Source organism: Mesoplodon bidens (genome assembly GCF_964165515.1).
Source record: "Mesoplodon bidens genome assembly, chromosome: 11".
Taxonomy (NCBI): Eukaryota; Metazoa; Chordata; class Mammalia; order Artiodactyla; family Ziphiidae; genus Mesoplodon; species Mesoplodon bidens.
The window spans coordinates 1,587,640-1,610,639 of NC_138167.1; the positions used below are offsets into that span (position 1 = coordinate 1,587,640).

General features: G+C 38.2%; 1 protein-coding gene across 5 annotated transcripts in view; it reads right to left on the reverse strand.

The window, feature by feature from the left end:
* The window catches only part of ERC1 (ELKS/RAB6-interacting/CAST family member 1), a 388,457-nt gene that overhangs the window by 199,896 nt on the left and 165,561 nt on the right, over window positions 1-23,000 (reverse strand). For all 5 annotated transcript variants that reach the window (XM_081249168.1, XM_081249164.1, XM_081249165.1 and 2 more), the window contains exon 13: window positions 17,949-18,084. In XM_081249168.1, coding sequence (XP_081105294.1) covers window positions 17,949-18,084 — 136 coding nt within the window. The remainder of the gene's footprint in view (window positions 1-17,948; window positions 18,085-23,000) is intronic.

Genomic DNA, 23,000 nt, shown 5'->3' on the forward strand with positions numbered 1-23,000 from the left:
TCTTATAGAACCAGAAGACCAAGAATAAAGAGCTGCCTTTTATTAATAGATGAAACAAAGAACAAGATTTGTCCATTCATTCTCCAACTTTCTGAACACTCATATCAGCAAAAGATACCAAAGGATTTTGTCTTTTATCTATGCAACTCTTATTTGATCTTATTGTAGTTCAGTTTTCATAAGCACAAAGTACAAGAAAGTCCTTTTTTGACAACTCTGTCTTCAGAAATCTAGAACTGAAATCTCTCAAAGGTAAGTCAGATTCTTCTCCCAACTTTGATGGAATGGCATCTATTATTTAACATCCTTCCTAATAAAAAGTTGTTATATCTTTTGCTCTCTCCCACTTTTCTCAATTAAAAAAAAAGATTTAGGAAAAAGAATATTCACATTTTGATGATGTATGTTCTTTTTTTTTTTTTTTTAAGTTTTCATGCTTCTCGGAGATAATGTTATAAAATACTCTGATTTAGTCCCTAAGTAAGGTTCTGTTTTATGCAGGGCAGTTTAGCTATATCAAAAAAATGCTCTTTGTTGAAATCTAAATGCTTCCAGTTTGCTTGCCATTAACAGCGGAGTACAATAAGGGTTTCTACAACGAGGCCAAGCAGAGAGAGACAAGGAATGACTCCCGTGAAAACAAAGTCCAACATAGTTTCTCTTGATTCAAAGAAAATGAAATATAACAGAAGGATTAAGTGGAAAGGAATGGATGCAATGATCAGTGCAGTCCTGTCAAATCCTCTAATGAATAACTACATCTGTAGTAACACGGGATTCTGAATTACAGATTCCTGTAAGCAAACAGAAACACAAATGTTTCCCATTATCAATTAGCTGTGAATAGCTCAGTATTGTTTATATCCAGCCTATTGCATCCTTCACCCTTAAACTGTCTTCTGGAGATCTCCTGAGAGGCTTCTGGTAACCTAACCTAAAATGAGGGTTATTCCAAATAGCTTCCCAGGAACCCAATTTCAAGCGAACAGTTTACTTGCTCTTCTGCATGGGCCAAAAAACAGCTTTGAGGCTTTATCAATAAAACGTTTTTTTAGAGCGAGGATAATTAGTAATTTGTCATAAGGCAGATGATCAGTGCAGGTTTTCATACTGAAAGTTTCCCTGAAACCAGTGTTAAAACCAGAGTCTACCAGATGAGCTGTGTGTGCAAGGTCATTTATTGAAAAGTTTTCTGGACCTAATGGCAAAGCCTGGTTCAAAATCTTTCTCCATGACAAAAACGAAAAACAGAAGCCAAGTGAAACCACAAATAAAAAGAAAAGGAGAAGATTGTTGAATCATTTTTATGAGATACTGTAAGTCATGTTACATCTCAGTATAAAACTAAGTATGGGACCATCTGCTCTAAGGAAATCATAATAAACCAGGGCAGTAACGAGAAAAATGAAGATAGCAAATCAAATACCCCCCACCATCTTTAACGAAGTCCAACTACTGAAACCATATAGTGAATAAAATTTGGCTCTAGTTTTGTTTTTGGAATCTTAACAGATATCTGCTAAGGCAAACCAAGGAAGTTTCCTTTGTACTGAACAAAACCTTGAATCTATTTCATTTAATAAAATATTGAGCCAATGCCAGAAATAAATAGAACCTTTTAGTTCTACAAATATTGGAGCCCTAACCACACTGCTAGGTCATATTTATAATTATTCTTTCTTGTCCTCACTGTTTCTTCAAGGTTAAATACATTTTTCTGCACTTAGATTATAATATGGGTACTTTTTTGTAACGTTTAGAATACTAGAGAAAAGAAAAGATCTTAAAAAGTTTAGAAAGGGCAAAAATGATCACCCACAAAGAATAAAAAAATGGAAGGCAGTGGAATTTTTAATGGCAACACAGAAAACTAGAAGACAATTGAGGCGATGCCTTTAAAACTCCGAGGGAAAGATGACTTCTGATATAGAGTTCTACATCCAAACTAGCAATCTAATGTGAGGGTGGAATGCAAAGTCTGAAAAACTTGACCCCACATCACAGACCCTCAGAGAGCTACCAGGTCTGTGCTCCGCCTCAAATGCATGGTGAAGGGAACTGTGGAGGTGACAACAAGCCTGGAGAATAAGTACAGTTTGGAGTAGAGGAAAGAAATGCCAGGAAAGATGTGTCCAAGAAAAAAGTGCATGTAGAGATTCCCTGAGGTTAATTAATAAGGGATGATGTATTTTACAACAGTAACGATATTGGGAGGAATGTCATGGTTGGAGAAAGGAATTTGGGAATAAACTGGTGATATGTATACAAATAACTAATAAAACAAACAAACCAATTACCACCAGCAGGAAAAACTATGAGTCCAATAAAGGAAATGAAGTCGTAATACACTACGTGCCTTGGTCACAATAATGCAAAGCTTGATATAACTATATTGGAAAGACAGAGAGGGAAGAATGCGGGGTGACTTGTGTAAAAAAGCCAATTCCTCATCACTCAGGATAAGAAGTCAACACATAACTAATGTCCAAATGAGAAAAATAATCAAATAACGATAAAAAAAAGTGGAAGTAAACAACAGAAGAAACAACCCAAAGAGGGGTGAAAGTGGTCATCTCCGAGGGGCAGGAATCAAGGTTAGACAAGAACGAGGCAGATGAGCCATGCAGTGCTGCCTTGCTTTGTATACGATAGAAATATATATTGCTCTGAAAAAAATCAAAATGAAATTTAAAATGTTAAAAGAATAGCACACACTGCCAAGTAAATTAATAAGAATATAGAGAACTTTTGGAAATAGTTATAAATGTGGTGACTATTTCAGATACTGATACTCTAAACATATTAACTATTTATCATGGAAAGAGAAGAGCTGACCGGACAAATGTGTCACAACTCAGTGCTAATGGCAAAAAGGAATACAAGTTTAAGAAAACAACATGTACGAATTTTAAGCCACTGTACTCTTCAGTTTTCTCTTCAAAAGTCCTGTGAAGACACAGAGAACAGACGTGTGGTTGCCAAGGGGGTGGGGGGATGGGAGACAGAGGGATGGGGAGTTTGGGATGAGCAGATGCAAACCATTATACACAGAATGGATAAACAATAAGCTCCTATTGTACAGCACAGGGAACTATGTTCAATGTCCTCTGATAAACCATAATGGAAAAGAATATGGAAAAGAATGTACATGTATAACTGAGTCACTGTTGTATGGCAGAAATTGACACAACGTTGTAAATCAACTAGACTTGAATAAAATAAAATTTTTAAAAAGTCCTGTGAATTTCTTCATGCCAATAATTTGCATGAGTAGGTCAAAATGATGATGATAAATTCCTTTCCAGTCTTTAGGTAACTGTGGGATACTCCAAATAATAACATTTTTTAAAGGAATGATAATGTTGCCATAAGTTCTGCTGTTAAACCAGAGATTCTGAAGATATCTAAAGCTTAAACATCTCAACAGCCAAGGTCTGAGGCCCAAGCCAAGAGGTTTCAAAACGGACCCCCATCCCCTTTTCTGTGCAAATGGTTTCATACACACATACACACACACACACACACACACACACACACATACCTAGAAAAATAGTAGTGAGTAGATTTCGGTGATAGAGTTTTACACAGAATTCTGGTGATAAAACTGCTCGTCTATACTATACTTAACAGTGTGTTTTGGTTTGAAGAGAGAAGTCTCTCATCTGTTCACTGCCCTAACTTGGAGCAGAAGTGACAGCGACCACCATATTCTCTGAATATGTGTGACGCAATAAAATGTCACTTGGTAAAGTGGTGGACTTCAGAAACTGTGAAACACAACAGACTCGGTACACTCTCAGGCCCAGGCTCGAGGAAGTAGGGGATGTGCTGAGCCCCCGGAAAGTACTCCTTGGTGGCTCTGAGAGGGATCGTACCAAGTACAGCCTAAGGCCCTGAATGTGCTTCACAGTCTTAACTAGACTTTCTCTTTCAGAAAGTCCACATTCACCCATCTTCAACATAAATCATGAGGCAGCCACACCACTCAAGTTTGTAATCCTGGAGGAATCTACACAGAACCTCCGAGATCCCTAATCCCTTCTATCCCTGGGATGCTCCACAGGCTCGAAGGCTCTGAGGCATCCAGAAAGCAGAAAGATGACTTACGGGAACTAAATGTAGATAGAGATTAAAGTTAAGTTCAAGAACTTCATTTCTGTTGTTCATACGCATTATTGATTTGCAGCTAGCCTGGAATAAAGTCATAACTTCTCATTTGTCTTGTCCAGTGCAACACAGCCACTAGCCACATGTAGCTAATGAGCACTTACAATGTGTCCAAACTAAGATGTGCTATAAATTCTAAAGACTTACTGCCTCCCCAAAAAAGGAATGTAAAATATTTCATTAATAATCTTCACATTGATTATATATTGAAATGGTAATATTTTGGATACACTGGATTTAGTAAAGTACATTATTAAAATTAAAGTCATCTGTTTCCTTTTCGTTTTTTTAATGATGCTATTAGAAAATGCAAAATTATACGTGTGCTCACGTTGTATTTCTACTGGACACCACTCAAGTTTTTACATATGAAATGCATCTATAAAAGGCTATACAACACACCATGTTTTACATAAATTCATAACTCTTCTCTTAGTTCATAGCCTGTCAGCACATAAATATGAGGTACTAGGTGAGAATCCTTACGGAAAGCACTGTCAAAAGCTCTAACAAGTGACTGAAAATTACTGCAGTGATAACATGAGTAAAAGAAATTCAAATAGCACTTACTGTTCTATCAACAGAGAAAACCAAACTGTGAATTGAAAGGAAAAAGAAAAATTCAGGCATGTGGCAGATCACTTTAGTACCTAGGATATAAAGTGCCCATGTTAGCTATTTATTGTATCAATTTAACAAGTTACCTCAATACTTAGCAGCTTAAAAGAACAGTGAACATTTTTTGTCTCACACAGTTTCTGTGGGTCAGAAACTCAAGAGCAGCTTAACCTAACAGTCTGGTTCCAGGTTCTCTCCCTGGGGGACAGCTGAGATGCCTGCCAGGATTCAGTCCTCTGCCTCCTCTTACATGGTTGGCAAGTTGGCGATGACCACTGGCAAGGGTCCTGTCCACATGGCACCTGGCACTCCTCAGAGCAGGTGACCCTGGAGAGCAAGGCAGGGCATCCATGTCTCTTGTGTTCCAGCTTCAGAAGTCACATACCATCACATCTGACACTTTCTACTGTGCACAAAGACTAACCCTGCCACAAGACGACACAAGGCCACAAATACCAAGAGGTAAGGATGCTCTGGGGCCATCTTGGAAGATGGTTTTCATAGTACCCGAGGATATAGCTCCAGTACAAGAAAACTGGATTATCAATGAAGCAATGAAGAATGAAAACAGTGATTAACAGAACTGCTTCTGAGAGAAAAATAACTGTTAGGGTAAGAGAGCCTTTACTACAAAGACACAGCTTTTGTTATGAGAGTATATTAAAGTGGAACCCAAATGATACCAAATTAAAATGAAATCACATACCTAAAATGTAAACGGCAGACATTCAGAAGACATCACAAAATTGGGTTATGGATCAGCATATCATTGGATATGAGGTCAGCAAAATATGCATTCTGTCAGGAATTATTTAGAAGAAAGTCTGCAACTCGATTGAGTTCTAAGGAGAGATGTTTTCTTGTGATTATTGTAAACATCAGAGTAATCCAACTTAATTCAATAACAGTTCAGTCCTAAGAATACACAACAATATGCCAGTCAATCAAAGTTCAACTGAAAACAATTACTGGGTCAATGTTTAGAGAGCTATACAATAGAGGTTTATTAATACGTTTAGCCTCCACATTTTGGGGGAATTAAGCCAGTTTTTTAAGAAAATATGAGAATGACATATTCACAGTCTTGCTGGCTCCCACTGAGTAAAGCCCTCTATAAACTCCTGATCCCTCATGGATTTTGATGATAATTAAGTCTACTCTTTGCGCCAACTCTACGTATTAGCTGGGGTCCGATGAGACCACTTCATTCACAGAGGAAAGGGCTCGACGCAGGTGGTTTTTGTGACTAGTTTTGGGGGGATGGTAGAGGGAGAACAAGAGGAAAGGGGGAGCTACCAAAGCATTTCTCGTGTCTTTAAAGAAGAAGCCTCCTATACTCAAACGAGATTAGGGCAAAAGCTATGACAGCTGTAACTTCGCTCGGGGAGACTGGACCGGACCCTTGAGCAAATCCCATAATCCCACTCCCCTAAGACACTCCTCCGAACTTTACTTCTTGACATCAGCTCTGTCAACATCAGCTATAAACCAGCTGTGAGACTCTATTCCCCACTGCCTTGCCTTCAGATCCAACGTTCAACAAGGAAAGCAAAGGCAAAAGGACACAAGGAACAACAGCAATGAAAAATTAATTTTTTGTTCTCTTCAAATAGCTCCCTCAAAATTAAAAGAAAAAAAAAGAGGCTCACTATACAGTAACATAAAAGAAATCACTTGATACGGACAGATCTCATTAAGCTTTTCTCAGCAGCAGAAGGAAGGTCACTGCAGATTTCATGAAAATCTGAGGGAACAGCCCCCCACGTCCACTCATCCCCCTGCCCTGGCCCTGCCAGTGGAGGTCATTCCCTCAGCTTAACATTAAGGGCCACTTCCTCTGGGGTAAACACCACTTACCAGAGAGTTTAACATGCTCTGAAAGATATTAATGTTAACTGCTATCCATTATCCTTACTGTGAAGAGACCGTGCTTCCTTCTTCGTCACCCTCAACCCCACTGCTATACCTCCTCCCCATCACCCAAACATAAATACACATGCGGAAGATTTCATTAAAATCATTCAACAGGTCAGAATTCAATTACCAACTGCTCAGATGCTTAGTGGAGCGGGGGGGGGGGGGGTTGAAGCCAGATGCATTGATGAGGTCAATTTTAAGAAATGAAAGCTAGCCTAACAGAGACAGAATTTGGTTACACACCAACCACTTTTTGGTTTAAGGAAATGCTTTGGGTTCAAATGTAAAGATATTTTCTCCCCCTGTTCTCTTTAAAGTCCCTCAAATATCTCCCACAGTTTACATTGTTAAAAATCAAAGTCAAAACAAAAGCAGATGCATTTCATTAAGGAAATGGAAACATATACATATAAAATGATGCTTTATATAAATAACTTTTATGGAGCACCGAGTACAAATATCCCACATAGACTGGCCAGGTTCTCATCTTGAAAATTCTGGTAGCTGGTAACAGAAGTTCAGGCAAGGACATGGGGTTTACCTAATCGTAGGACACGTCTCCTCTGATCACTAATGCTTATTAAAAAGAACAAGCACAAATTTTCAAAGTCTTCCCCCAAAACCCCAAAGACAGTCTTTTACTTAATATAATAAACAATTGATGTGGTCCATAAGAGGCTGTCTCTTGCCTCTGAGGTCTTGGCAAAGGTGCGATATATATACCTGTTTCTGCTCTCTCTTAAAAATAAAAGGAATCTCTTTGGAGATTCCACTTTCCAAATGCAAAGGAGGAGTTTCCACAATAACACAAAGGAAAGGATTAAACCATATGTTTCACTGAAGTGAGACCCTAGTAACTTGTGAGAAATTTCATGACAAATGTAACTTTAACCACTTACTGTTTTATGGGGAGCATTCCTGAAATAAGCTCAAATGATGTGATTAAAAGTTCCCATAGAAGAGGGCTAAACTTAACGGCAGGAAATAGCTTAGTAGGCTACACAATCATACTATCAATACACATTCTTTCAGTAAATTTCACTGGCTATCAAATGGAACTGAATTTTGTCCAGGGGAAAACATGTCTACTGAGGACATTTCAAACATGGCAGAATTTCTTAAAGTCATTTTGAGACTTGTTTTGCTTTTTCCTAAATGGTAAGAAGTGGCACAGTTTGAGCTAAAAGCTTTAAAAATTTGCACATGTGCCAACAATATGAGTAGGTGCTTTACCTGCAGGAAAACACATTTTTCAAGTTAATTTCAGCAACTATCCACAGGGTTGTAAAAACAGATGCTGATTTGTATGTACACTTTTCCTATATAATCCCTAACTCCATTTAATATTTGTTGAGAACTGCATAAAAACCCAGTTATGCTCATATTCTAGATAGAAAAAGCCCTAAGAAAAAAACTAATCCAAAGCGAACAAAGGATATAGAATTAAATCTTTAAATAGGTCAAGAAGGTCTGTTAAGAAGAAGCCAAAATTTATTTTTACAAAAACAAGAAGAACATTAATACATCAGAGGTATCTTGAATGTGACACATCACATACTATTTCTGGAAGGATGTCAGATAATCAATTTTTTAAAAGGTTATCTTAAACTATTATCCCTATGGTCAATGGAAAAAGCAAGGAGAAGTGGTCTTCATTTCAGAAAGAAAAAAAAAAAAATCTCTTACCAAAATGGAAGAAAACAAATTTTTGTAGGTAGAGCAAATAAAATACAACTGTAAAGAAAAACACAAACGTTTCACCTATTCTGCATCTAAGAGGAGAATATGCCTAAATACATGTAAAGCTGCATTCCCCTATCTCTATTTCTATTGTTTTCACTTTCTTTGAACTTTATTCTTAATAGTCATTGGTCTCAGGAGAGCTGGCTCACAATGTTCTTTCAGCAGTCCCATTAATCTCCCTGACAGTCCTCTCTCTCAAGGTTAAATTCAGATACTTATCTTTGTCATAAATAAAAACAAAGCACCAAACCACTACTGATATGAGCCACTACCCCCAGTTCAGTCTGCTTTGTCGTATTAGAACCTGCAGTTCTGTCAAAAGACAAAGTGTCACTGCTGAAAGAATAAAAATATAAAAGATAAACATCCTGAACCAAGGGAAGATGGCATTTCCTTTGTTAAAATATGCGAGGCCCTTAGAGGGTAACCTGTGAAATTTTAAAGAATATAGGGTGCTAAATATAATATCATCATACAAAATTTTTTAAATTTGTAACTAAATTTTTAGTACTTATAACAATAATTGTAGCTGTAATTAATGAACAAGCTGCCTCTGTAAAAGATTAAGAAAGGCTAAAAAGAAATTTTAAAAATAGCCCTTAACCTAAGGCAGATATAAATTAGTCGGGGGGGGGGGGCGGAGAAAATGATTAAATCACACAGAACAATTCTAAAACAATGTATTGAAAAATATAAAACAATAAAATATAATTAAACATACAGGCTGAGGAACAACAGATAAGACAATAACAAGAACAGGGTAGAGTTCATCAACAAAAGTTAATTTTAAGCCAGAATCTTCAGGCAGTAAAACTGGACATCCGGAGGAAGAAGAGTGCATAGGTAGAAGAGCATAAATTAGAAAACCAATAAACTATATTTAAGGAACACCAACACTATCAGGTTGTATAGAATAGAGTAGCTATGCTAGTGAGTATCTCACCTAAAAATGAGGCTCGAAATACTTAAAGGATTTGGTTGACAGGAAGCTCCCAAGGGCAGGCTAAGATGCTTGTGAATGAGAGGTCTTGACATCTATTGATGCAACTGAAATCAATAAACAATTTTATAGAGAACCAACAATGGGCAAAGTACCAAGACAGGGTTCCCAAACTCAAATATACGGGGAAACAACACACAAACTAACAGCATATAATACAAGGTAAGAAAATAAGCCTTGAAATCAAAGCAGAAACAAGCTGTAATGGAACTGCAACACAGAGTGTGATTAATTCCCACCGCAAGGATTTAGGCAGGCTTTACAAGGGAGGGAACATTTGATCTGAACCTTAAAAGATGGGTAGGCTTTCAGTACAAAGCTTTTCTAATCCCAAAATGACCATCAGTCAAATCAGCTAAGATTATGCGTCCACATAATGCTTATTTGGGAGGCTCTTGTTGCTGGGATTTACCTAATTCCAGCTCTTCACGCAGCAATTACTTATGAATTCCACTACAGCACATCTTTTCACATATCCAGCACACAAAAAAATGTTTTAATAAGCATATCTAATGTTCACAGGGGGAAAAAATTCTTATTTATCTCTATATCCTCACAGCACTCAGCGGAATGACAATTCCACAATGGGCACTCAATAAATGTTTACTGAGGACAACCACAGATTATTCTGAAATATGATGCAGCCAACTGCAGTGAAACATGGCTTACAGAAAATGTGAATGAAACAACGCAGATCTAAATGTAACTAATACAGAGCTAAGTTCTTGTGTAGTGGAAACAGAAAGCCTGGCAAACTTCGACACAGACTGTCAACAGAAGAGGCGCTATAATCGAAAAACATTATAGTAGGAAAAACATCATAGTAGGAAAGGCCTGTCACCAATCTGTGCCTCATTGCTTTTATCATTCATGTCCTTTATTTGTGAATATCAACTGGAATTGTAAAATAGTTTAAATGTTAGTATGCAAGGACCATGGCAGAAACTCTTTAAATACCCACTGTATAACCACGTCTTAGAACAGTCACACATATACCTAAGATATTCCAAAGATCTTGCGAGGGGCAGTGAATTTTGGTGAGCGTGTGACAGAAATACTGGCAAGGTAAGTATCTGGATTGCTGTGGGACCATCTACTATGCTCAAGGTCAACAGGGCAGAATGTAAGGCACCCCTTTCCCCAGACCAGGGGGATCGCTGGGTACTTTCTCTCTTGACCATCCTGGACACACTGGATCAGACCACACATGGATGCTGTCCTCCTTCTCAGCCTCTCAGCAGCATTAACAATCCTCTCCTGCCTTCAGTGATGTTATACTCTCCTTTTTCTCTCCCGCTTCAACTGGCCTCTTCATTTCAGCTTCCTTTCGAGCACCACCCTCTCCTAGTCTGTCCCAGCTCTAAACGGTGAGGATCCTAAGGGTTCAGCTCTAACTACATTTTCTTCTGTCAATATTTTATCTCTAGACAGTATCTGATTCTTATGGATTAAAATATGATTTTTAAGCTCAAGCCTCCAAAATTAATTTAACTACACCAGACTTCTCTAAACTTCAAATCTGTACTTCCAACTGCTGGCTTGACATCTCCATTAGGGTATCTCCCAGATACAGTCACATGTTGAAAATGGACTTGTTCTCTTTCCCTGGAAACCTGTTGACCTCACCCTCAGGGTTCGCCCATCTCATCACTGAGCATCGCCCCACACCCTGTTCCCCATATGCCAGGAAACCTAGGAGCCATCCCCCTTCCTTCCTCTCCTTTAGTGCCCACATTCCAACCCACGAGACATTCTTGCCTGTTCTACCTAAATGTAACAAATCTCAAACCCACCCTCTCTTCTTTTTTCTCTTCTGAGCCTCCAAAAACTTCTATCATCACCTCTCACCTTCATTATTACTACAGGGCCTCCTACTATGATCTGAGCTCCTTTGGAGGAGGGACATGGTTCATCATCACTATTTACACAAAGCAGGTGTGCGAGACATATTTACTGACATACACTTTCTTCATAACCACTCTTATCCCATTCTAATCCGTTGTCCAAATACTGCAAAAACAACAGTACTCTCAAAATGCAAATCAAATCCTGTCCATCTTAAGGTGCTTCGCTACTTATAAAATTTAAACTTCATACACGGCCTACAAGGTCCGGCATTACTAACCCACACGGGTGCCTGTGTGCCACCTCACTCACCACACTCTGGTCCTCGAACAACCTAAGGTAAGGTTTTACTTACCTTAGGGATTCCCTCCGCTTTAAACACTGTTTCCTCTGCTTTGCTTTTTAAGACCTCATCTTCATGTCATACCCTCAGAAGGGACATCTCTGATGGCTCTCCCTAAATTTGCTGCCCATCATCTTTCCCTCCTCCACTATCTTTCATGTGCCCGGTTTATTTCCTTACAGCACTTACCATAATTTTTACTTACTTGTTCACTTAGTTTTATCATTATATTCTCCTCCATGAGACAATATGCTCCAGAGGGCAGGGAACATGTCTTTTCGTAACTGCATAACCAAAGTTTAGCAACAGAGTTCTACACTTAGAGAGCATTCAATAAATTTATATTGAATAAATGCAAGACATCAAGTATGTCTAAAGAAAATGAGCAAAATTAAACCTAGTATCTTGGAGGGATAGAGACTTGTCAAGACATATCAACTCTAATAATAATGGTCTATTATCGATATCACCATGGCTTTAAGATTTGGGTCAAATCTTTGGAATAGTCAACTTGCTAAACTGAATTCTAAATTAAATGATGGCTTTAGGATGTCAAACGATATGGAGAACACAATAATATCTGCACTGCAAATTTAGAGATGGTATATGAAAAAAGCCCAAGATATCTATCCTGTATCATTACGTTTGGTGGTAAGATGTTTCTGAAATTCATAACTCACTTGTTTAAAGGAGATGGGAAAGTGAAGTGGGTGATTATAAGTGCTGAGGAAATATAGAGTCAATGATTATTTTTAATAAAATTTTAATTCTGAACTATTTACAGACATACAGAAAAGTTGCAAAAATAGTACAGAGTTCCCATACACTCCTCACCTAGCCTTCTGTAAAGAGCTTACATAACCACAGCACAGTGATCAAAACTAGGAAATTCACATTGGCACAATACCACTAACCAAACTAAAGATCTTATTCTAACTTCCTCAGTTTTTCCCTAATGTCCTTTATCTGTTCCAGGATTTAACCCAGGATCCCACATTTCATTTAGTTGACATTTCTTCTAAGTGTCCTCCAATCCATCTAAAACAGTGTTCAGTCTGTCTTTCCCTGTCTTTCAAATTCTTGACATTTTAAAATATACTGCTCAGTTATTTTGTAAGAAGTCCCAGAATTTGGATTTGTCTGTTTTTTTCTCACGATGGAAATGAGGTTATGCATTTTGCAGACACACATCAGCATCTCTATACCTCCCTGTCTGCATATAAATTGAACACCAGGAGTTCTTACTAGTATTTCTGATTCCAGTCTAGCACCCCAGGTGCTTTTTCATTATTCTTTCTTGAATAATGAAAAAACTCAGCCTTCATTACCTACAATATATTTCTTTATTATTACAACATTTATGCACAGTTCTTCTGTCTTTAGCTTCACAGTATTCAAGAAAATGGCTTCCAAAGCTCCTTAGGTCCATTCCCTTCTTCCCCACCCCTTTGAGGGCAGTTATGTTACTCATTTATAAAACTGGTTCATCTGTTAGGGTTTGTACTCCTTCTGGGGTTCCCCCAACCCCACACCTTGACTGGTTTTATCTAGTTTTGGGGAAGGGTAAAGAGAAGTGTCACTTTCTCCTCAAACCTACCACCCCCATCCCCTTCCCCTTCTTTCTACTAATCCCCTCCCAACCACTCCCTTAGATAACTGGTCTCTTTCATTTCTAGCTTATTGTTCCTGCTTTCTTTGGCAAAAAGGATCAGATATATGTGTGTTCTCTCATAATGAGCAGCATACTACAGAGTCTTTTGTGCACCCCTCACCCCGGCTTGACAAGATGTCCTGGAAATCACTCCACATCAGTTCGTTAGAGATCTCCCTCATTCCTTTTTGGAGCTGCCAGTCTCCAATGTGGATGCACCACAGTGGATTCAAGCACTCCCTTATCTATAAGCAATTACGTTGTCTGCAATACTTTGCAATTAGTACAATACTGCAAATAACCTTGTGTACATGACCTGTGAACAACGTGGGGCTTAATCTGAGTATAATTACAGTCAGTCCTCCGCATATGAGGTTCCTCTGCATCCATGGCTTCAAACCACAGACCATGTGGAACTGTAGTATTTACTACGGAAAACTGTCCGTGTATAAGTGGGTCCTCGAGTTCAAAACTGTGTTGTTCAAGGGTCAGCTGTATGTGTATCTTTATACTGTTGGAGATGTGTCTTCAGATACATCTAGACATTGGAGAGCTGGGGCAGTACCTGCCTATGTATATGAGAGTTACAACCCACATAAAAAAAATCGCTCTGGGGACTTTACAAATTATTAAGAGCACAAAAGGGCTTCTAAAACCAAAAAGTCTGAGACTAGTTAATGTAGATCATAGTAATAACTGTTCAAAACACGAAAGTACAAACAGGATGCAGTCGAGTGCCTTCACAACTAAGGCCATGCTAAACAGCAGCAGTGTTTACAGCCTGTGAGATCCCGCGATTCCCTCTATTCTCAGGGTAGCATTTTCATTTCATACGTAAGATATCTGTTTAATCTCTTCAGGACACTTTTAATGTGTTGAGCCAAGAATAAAGTAAAAACTTATCTCGAAACTCACTTTATGCCAAAAAGAAATACTTTTATTTCCACCTGAAGTATTTTAAAAAATGGAAAATTAGAACAAAATGAAGATACCTTTTCAGGACACTTTCAAAATAAAACATGGAATTTTGAATTAAAGAAAAAACACACAGAAGAGCAAGGACAACGAATGTGCAAATGCTACGCACAACTGTCAAGGATAAGCCTCACACATGATGTTGAACAAAAGAAGCCACGGAAGAATAAATATGATCGCTCTATTTATGTAAAGCAAAAATATGTAAAACGAATCTATACTTTTTAAAAATATACACACAGGTTGTAAAGAAAAGCAAAGAACAATAGAAGTCACAATAATGAAGGAAGGGAAGAAATGATGATTGGGAAGGAATACGTAAATGATTTCTGGGATGCCAGCAGTATTCCAATTCCTTGAGACAATCACTTTACACGTATCATTCACACTGCGCATGTGAGTGTGTGTGTGTGCTTTATGTACTGTTTAAAATGTATATTGTTCTTCAGAATAAAGAAAGTTAAATGAAAAAGTAATACCACCGCTTTGTGACAAACTGTAACCAGAAAGAGTGAGGTCACCAATGAACTGAACACCATAACTGGCAGTCACTGAATAACGAAAGGCAAAAACGAACCTTCTAGTTTAAACCAAGCTTTACTCTTCACAAACAAAAGAAAATACACTGTGTGTTTATTAACATGATAAGCATAATTAATCTTTGGAAGCCAAGGTGGCATCTGATAAAGATTAAATATTCATTACTCATCAAAGTTCAAAACATTAGTTATAAAGCATTTCTTTTTCACATGATAAAAAATATTTTTTAATCCTCGAATTACTATTATGCCCATACTGGAAATACTACAATAATTCCTTCCCTTCACTTCACCTATTTCATGAAAACATCAGTAATGGACTCATATGTACATTCAGAAATTTAAAACAAAAACAAATTCAGATAATGAGAACTTTTAAAAATACAAATCCTCAAACAATTGCTTTTCTACTCCCCTACTCCCCCATGGATTCTACCATTAGCCATTTCTCCAAGAATCTCTAGTGTCTTTCAGTGGGGACTCATATTTAGAGATCACAATAGGGTCCTAGGGATACTCGCCACCACTGGGTTGTCATTTGCAATGACACAGTTAAGAAACAAGTAGCAGAGCTAGTGAGTAAAAGAGCTGAGATCAGATCCAAAGTGTCCTGCTTGTAGTCCAGTGCTCTTTTCACATATCTGAATGAATTGCATCCATGTGTATCTTGCATATGGCCATCGGCTATTATTTTTCATAACTTGAATATCTGTCACTTACTGAGACACCTAGGAAAAGTCACTCATCCACACTCTAAATTCATTTTGTCTATATGTAATATATAAACAAATAATCTGATTCACTAATCTGTCGGGTTATATAAAGAGGAAACAAGAGATGACCTATGAAAGCACTTCTGGTGTTACTGTAACACCTGACAGAAGATTAGAAGGGCACGCTTCGGTTTACAAAGACAGACTGGTAGCAGAAACCATTATCTGGCGGGGGTGTGGGGAATGAGACAGATGAAACGGGTAAGGTGCTGCCATAAACAAGGGCTTGTCTTATAAAACAAATAAATATTCTCTATAAGTAAAAACAATGTGATCCTAGTCCAGAAAGCAGGTTGAACTGAAAGCCTAGAAACAGCCTAATTATTAAACAATTTCATAAACCATAAAGATGTCAATTCAAACTTATGAGCAGTGAAATAATTTTCTATAAATACTCTAGTGTAATTGTTAGCAATGAAGAAAAAAATAAGACCCTCACAACACAAACTACCCTAAAATTATTTAAATTAAAAAGTAGGGGGCTTCCCTGGTGGTGCAGTGGTTGAGAGTCCGCCTGCCGATGCAGGGGACACGGGTTCGTGCCCTAGTCTGGGAAGATCCCACATGCCGCAGAGCGGCTGGGCCCGTGAGCCATGGCCACTGAGCCTGTGCGTCCGGAGCCCGTGCTCCGCAACGGGAGAGGCCACAACAGTGAGAGGCCCGCGTACCGCAAAAAAAAAAAAAAAGTAAAGGTTAAAAATGAAAGCCCAAAACAACTTAGAAATATTTATAGGTAAATGTTTATATGTTCTCAAAATGGGGATAAACTAAGCAAAAAATCTACAGGGAAAAAGCCACCATGGAAGACAGAGATAGATTTAATTACATTAATAAACAAATGAAAATATAAGATATGAAAAAATACTCTTCCTCACTGGTAATCAGAGAAATATAAATTAAAACAAAAATTAAATATTTTCCACCCACCAGATTGGCACTAAAAAATAAAAACGGAGGAAGAAAATTTATAGTATCAACTGTTATTGACAAGGGTGAGGGAAAACTGGTATGCTGCTTTTTCAGAAGTTGGTATATTTGAGGAAATTCATACTGTTTCTATACGAAGTATTTTTTTTTTTTTTTTTTTTTTTGGCTGTACGCAGGCCTCTCCCTGTTGTGGCCTCTCCCGTTGTGGAGCACAGGCTCCGGACGCGCAGGCTCAGCGGCCATGGCTCACGGGCCCAGCCGCTCCGCGGCATGTGGGATCCTCCCAGACCGGGGCACGAACCCGTGTCCCCTGCATCGGCAGGCGGACTCTCAACCACTGCGCCACCAGGGAAGCCCCCGAAGTATGTATTTTATAATCAAAGTTGTATAAAAGAGGAATGAAAAAGGGAATTAAAAAGTCGGATTTTCAGGTCAGAAATGAATTTGTTATAAAGCCTAAAAATGGTTTCTACATAACAGATAACTCCTCCAAATCTCTCCAGTAAAGATTTCTGTGGCTATGCAATGTGGCATAAACACTATCACACCAATTAGAAACTATAATGAGAGAAAAACAACCTGGCAGTGGCTAGCAGTCCTGGCAGGAGTTTTAGAGATTTCCACCACGTCTACGGCATTCTCTAAACTTAAACTTTCATTCAGACAGGCGAGAGATCCAGGGAGTCTCAGTTAAAGTCACAGCCGAGCCACTAAGAAAGCTGTGTGCATGTAGGTAATTCAGTTTCTCTGAGACTATTTCCTCATCTGTAAAATGTGCAAAACCCATCTGCCCCTCTGGACTAGTGAAGGTTAGAAACAGTGAATGACCAGGCCCTGGTTTCCAGCACTGGGCAAACAGCTGGCACTTACATGGTCACTGCTACTCTTGTTACTGAGTCTGGTTTAACTTAGTCTTGTGAATAATTAGGTCCAAACATCGATTATGTCTCCAGTGAAGTAAAAAAGTATGTTTTAATACATTCTGTATGACTGAAATACACTCTCTAAATTGAACTTTTTAAAAGTAAGGAAAGAAAGAGGGAGGGGGGAAAAGGTACGAAAGGTGGGGGGGAAAGGAAAGGAAGATGGAACGAAGAAGGAAGCCAGGCAAAAACCAAGACTGGCAATGCACTTTAATGAAGGAAAATGGCCAATCGTTACGCCGACCACCTGAAGCTCAACAGGCCCCACTCACCACACGGACACTGAACTTACCAAGGAGGCGGGATTCCCTTGAGGAGACAAGACTTTCTCCTTTGCTGAGGTTTCCTCACAAAGCTGTGGAATAGAACTTGCCTTTTCTATTTAAAGCCATACCTTTACTGCTAAACAGTTGGTCTGAGAGGAAGGCAGCGGGCAGGGTTAGAAAGAGAGGAGAAGCAGGATGGAGAGTGAGCCACGTGCAAGCGGGGAGGGAACCTGCTGGCCCAGGGCCGGGCCCCCTGCCCACCTGCAGCTGCTGGGAGCTGTCACTGAGGGTGTCCTCCCTGCGGCGGGCCTCCTCCAGCATCTGCGCGCTTTTCTTCTTCTCCACCTGCTCCTTGTGCTTCAGGTTTGCTACCTTCTTATTCTGGTCTTTCACTTGCCTGTGGATAAGGAGAGAAAAATCAAGCTCTTCATATATACGCACAGGAAAGAATGTTTATTCACCGACTTACACCACTGACCTCCAAAAACACCTGAGAACCAGCAGGAGTTCCTGCTGCAAAACAATCCCCCCAACACTGCCAAGCTCTTTCCCATCAATGGCAGCAAGCTGTTAACCAGGATGTTCTGGGAGCACGTATTTAAACGTGTACCTTAGGAAGCACAATGAAATCATAAAACAAAAAAAAGGCATGGGATAGTGTGAAATGGCAGAAAAAGGAAATAAAATTCAGAGATTTTTGCTGGAAATATGAAAACAGGCTCTTGACATCAATGCTATGAAACTGTAGAATGGCTATTTAAGAAAGGTTTGTAATACAACTCTAATTTTACTGTTATTAAATATTTGAAACTTTCAAAAAGCTATATATAACATATATGTATATAAAACAGTCACATAAAGATCCAGGGCCCCAGCTTAAGCAACAGATCATCCTATCTACTTCTGAAGCTCCCTATCCAACTCCACTGCCTCCACACTAAGATAAGAAAACTAGACCAAATGCTAGGTCACGGGTCAAGAAGACTAATTTCACCAGACTGGAATCATGATGACCAATCAAAAAATATGTTTAAGGCACTGCCCAGGAGAACATGGGCTCTGGAATGCAAGAGGATCTACATTTGTTTATGCTTTGACAGTCTGTGAAGCTCTTTACATTCTCCTTACTCATTAGGTAGACAAGTATTTGGTTAAACACCTCTCTCATGTACCAAGCATGAGAAATATCAATCCATGAATAAAAATAGTTCCTGCTCTCAAACACCTCCCAGGCATCCAAGCACATACAGGGTATACTAAGTGCTATAAGAAAGTGCCCAGAAAAGGGGTCAGGGGTGGTCGTGATGATCGGGAAAAGCTTCCTGGAAAACGATCTACCAACTTTCCTAAGGGATTAGTCCAAAGGTTACTAGGTGAGAGAACAGCAGGACTAAAGCCCTGATAAAAGGAGAACGTGTCCTGTTGGGAGAAGCCACATTCACTATGACTGCAGCTTAAAGCTGGAGCAGCAGAACAAAGGAAAAGGAAGCCAAAGGTAAATGAAAGCCACATAATTATATCATGCTGAGCAAGGAAGTTGCAGTTTATCCTAAGTGTGTAAGACTTTATGTATGGAGATGATATAATCAGATTTCCAAACTTTTGGAAACAAATCGAAGGGGATTCATGGAAACAAATCAAAGGGAGGATGCAACAATTAGAAAAGAATTCATTCAACGCTGCCTTAGAGTTGCATCAATAAACTGAACTAATAATGAGACCATACAAGCCACCATGGTCTATATTTAATTAACATCCTTTAAATCAGGTAATGACAGCCTGTGGTGAGGTCTCCTCTCAACACATTCTATAAAAGTTGCTTTATCTCCAAACTACATCATCATGGTTTGTCAGATAAAATACAGGACATCCAAATCCATATTTCAGATAAACGACAAATAATGTTTTAGTATAAGTATGTCCCAATATTTATGACATATTAATACAAAAATTATTCAGTGTATATCTGAAATTCAATTTTAACTGGGCATCTCATATTTTTATTTGCTAAATCTGACAACCCTACAGAAACTCAAATCTTGACTAATTGTAAAATTAGTCTTTCCTCCCTTCTCTATTGAATTTGCCATCTTTAGCTCATCTACAGAATACCAGGTAGTTATCTACAACTGCTCTCTAGACAAGCAACATTTACCACTTCTCAACGCATAATGGCGTGAAATTCAATACTCTTCAGTGGAAGATCAGGTAGGTAGATCAACACAAGTCTGTGTTCACACACTTATTTCTACCAATGAATCATCCAAAACAGTAACACTATTTTATTTTAGGAGAAGTTAGTTAACAGAGGTGTGGCTACACTGTGCTTACGTGGCCTACTACAAAAAACTCCAGGCAATATTACTGCTTGAAAGGAAAATAAATTAGGAAATATACTCTTGAACAATAAAGGTATTTAAGAACGCTAAAAGAATGACAAATGGAAGAAAAAAATGCAATTAACAACAGATCATTCTCTCAGATGATAAACTCTTGCCCATACGTCGAACTCCTTGTAAATAGATCGCACAGGGTCAGAAATGCTCTTGGCCTATAGAGCCCTGAACGCTTTGGCTGAAAAGCCAGAAAATAACTAAGCCCTCACAATTCTACTAGACTTCTTTTTGTGAATGACATCTTATGAGGTTTTAGGGACTAGCATCAGTCAATAATGAAAAAAATTTTCTAAAATGTGCAGAGAAATGGTTGTATGACCTAGTTTGATTTTAGAAATCAATGTAGAACTCTTTCAACAAACTAGATGAAACAGACTATAACAACAGGAATGTACTTGAGCAAGTCATAAAGTATTTAAATTTTATTACATAACAATACAGGGACTCTGGTCTTAACACAGTTAGTAGGAAGCATCACACAGATTCCAAACATTTGTCATGAAGACAGGTCTGCAAAGGCCACTGCTAAATAAAACATGGGTAATAATAATATTGCGCTTAATCTGTTTAGATCTATGAGTGAAAGAGACGACATTTATAGGCCTAACTTCCTGAATGTCTTGCCTTTAGCCAAAGGTGCTGCTATATAATAAAAAGCAAAGATGAATTATGGACTCAATCATGTCTTTTCATCTAAACATGGAATTCGTTCTTTGTATTCATTCTCTGGGGCTAATGTCACTGAACAGGAACTAAAGAGATGTGTGTTTAAGGATACAGAGTGTGAATCTTTAGTCATCGTCACTCTAAATAAAATCCTGCTCTGTTCTGAAGGGAAAGGCGGACAGAGGAGGGCAGGGGAGGAAGAGCAGAAACAAATCCATTCAAAATGGAAAAGCTCAGTGGAGACATGAAAATACAACACTACAGGTAATTGTCACTATTAACACAAAACAGGCTAAAACAAACACTGAATGAATAAGTACCTTGCCCAAAGTCATACAATGAAGTAGTCTAAACATCCAATCCAATCTCAAACCATCAATAAATTATATTCTCTTGATGAGTTATTCAACTGGACTTGGCAAAACCGTAATTAAAATGATGAAATGCTTCTATATATATATATATAAAAAAAGCACTAAATTCCAATCTGGAATGACAAGAGGGTTTTTAATATATTACAGCCAAAATGATTCTTGCCACTGGAAAAACAAAACTTGTTATATTTTTTATTACTTGAAAAATAAACTTATTTAGAAATAAGCATAGTTTAATGGCATTTACTGTTAACTAAAAATGAATCAGCTAAGAATATTATAATTAACCTAACTTGTAACTCAGAGAATTATGTCTACACCAATGACTTCCATGGACAAATTCTTCTGGAGCCTTTCATAAGGTTTTGTTTAGAGACATTTAGATCAAAATCTGTCATGCAAAAATCAAAATACAGAACGAAGTGATAAAACTTCCCAGTAAAACTATGAGAGCCCTTGAAGCTTAAGTTACGGAGGAAAGTCCTCCAAATACAAGGCAAAAGCCTTCATGATATTTTTCTCCTAAAGCTGAATTGTGATCAGACTTGGAATTACTTAAGTGGTACCCTAACTGTTTTACTACAATGTGGAGAAAATATTTAGAGTAGAAAACTGGAAAATCACTTTTAAAATGTAGTATTTGTGCTTGCTACGTTTATTGCAAACACTGTAAGATTTCTTCCATAATGAATATGGTCTACTCAAAGTAGAGTTCCATAAAAATGTTTAAAAAACAAAACAAAACTGAGTCTTTGGTAGTAACAAGTCAGGTGACCAATAATGGAGATGAAAAAGGAATTTTTTAAAAGAACGTGAGAAACATCAAGAATTAAGAAACATGTAAAAGAAGAAAAGCAAAACAGGCCAAAACTCAACAAGGTGGTAAGAGAGCTAGCAGAAAACAATGTCACATAAACTATTAAAAAGCAGAGCTCCAAAAAGAAGAGAGAAAGTCAAAAATCTAACATCCCAGAGAGGCCGGTAGGCCCGAGACAGACAAGTCCACTAAATTTGGCAGAGTACCAGTGAAGCAATTTTAGCACAGCACTGAGAGAAGATTCCAAATTATATTGCTTTGGAAAATAAATGGGAAGTGTGAACGTGGAGGCATCAAGCATAAATGATTCTTTCAAAAACTGTGCAAATAAATAGAAAAGAAAAAGTAAAAGGTAAAAGTAAGATACTGTAGTGAACTGAAACCAACGAAAAGACACTGGAAGGATTGCTTCCATGTCTTTTTAAGGATGGGGAAAACCAGGATATGTTTTATGTTTGGGAGAGTCAGTGGGAAGAAAGGGAAGAGAAACAGGGAAATAAGGAGAAGGAGGATTCAATTTATGGAACAAGGTTTTGAAAACTGGTCAGAGGGAAGGAATGAACAGGAAGTTTAGCCTCGGAACAGAGCTGGGTCATTTGTCCCACTGACAAATGTAAGGTAAGGATGAGCGAAGAGAGACATTCTGAGACTGCTGATACGTAGAGAGAAGGAAGAGGATGGTTAAGAACCCCTTCATGAATTAGATTCATATAAGTAATTATGAAACAAAGGTTTATTTATTTTTTTAACATACACCCCAAACAAACTGCTTATTTTTAAAGAGTCAAATGTAAGAAGACTTTTTCAGAAATATCGTCAAGCACTGAGAAGAAATATCAGGGAGAGAGATTTGGAAAAGAGAACCTTTTTCCCAAAAAAAGCCTCAACTTCATCTTTCTACCTATAATAGAAGCTTCAGCACCTTAAAAATAGAGTCTGAAAGTGTCATTACAGAAGGGACACAGCTTCTTTTATCATCTTCTACACATAACATACACAGCTTTGCACTTTCTATTAATAGTGACAGAAGTCAAGAGCACACTGTAGTGTTTTAAAGACG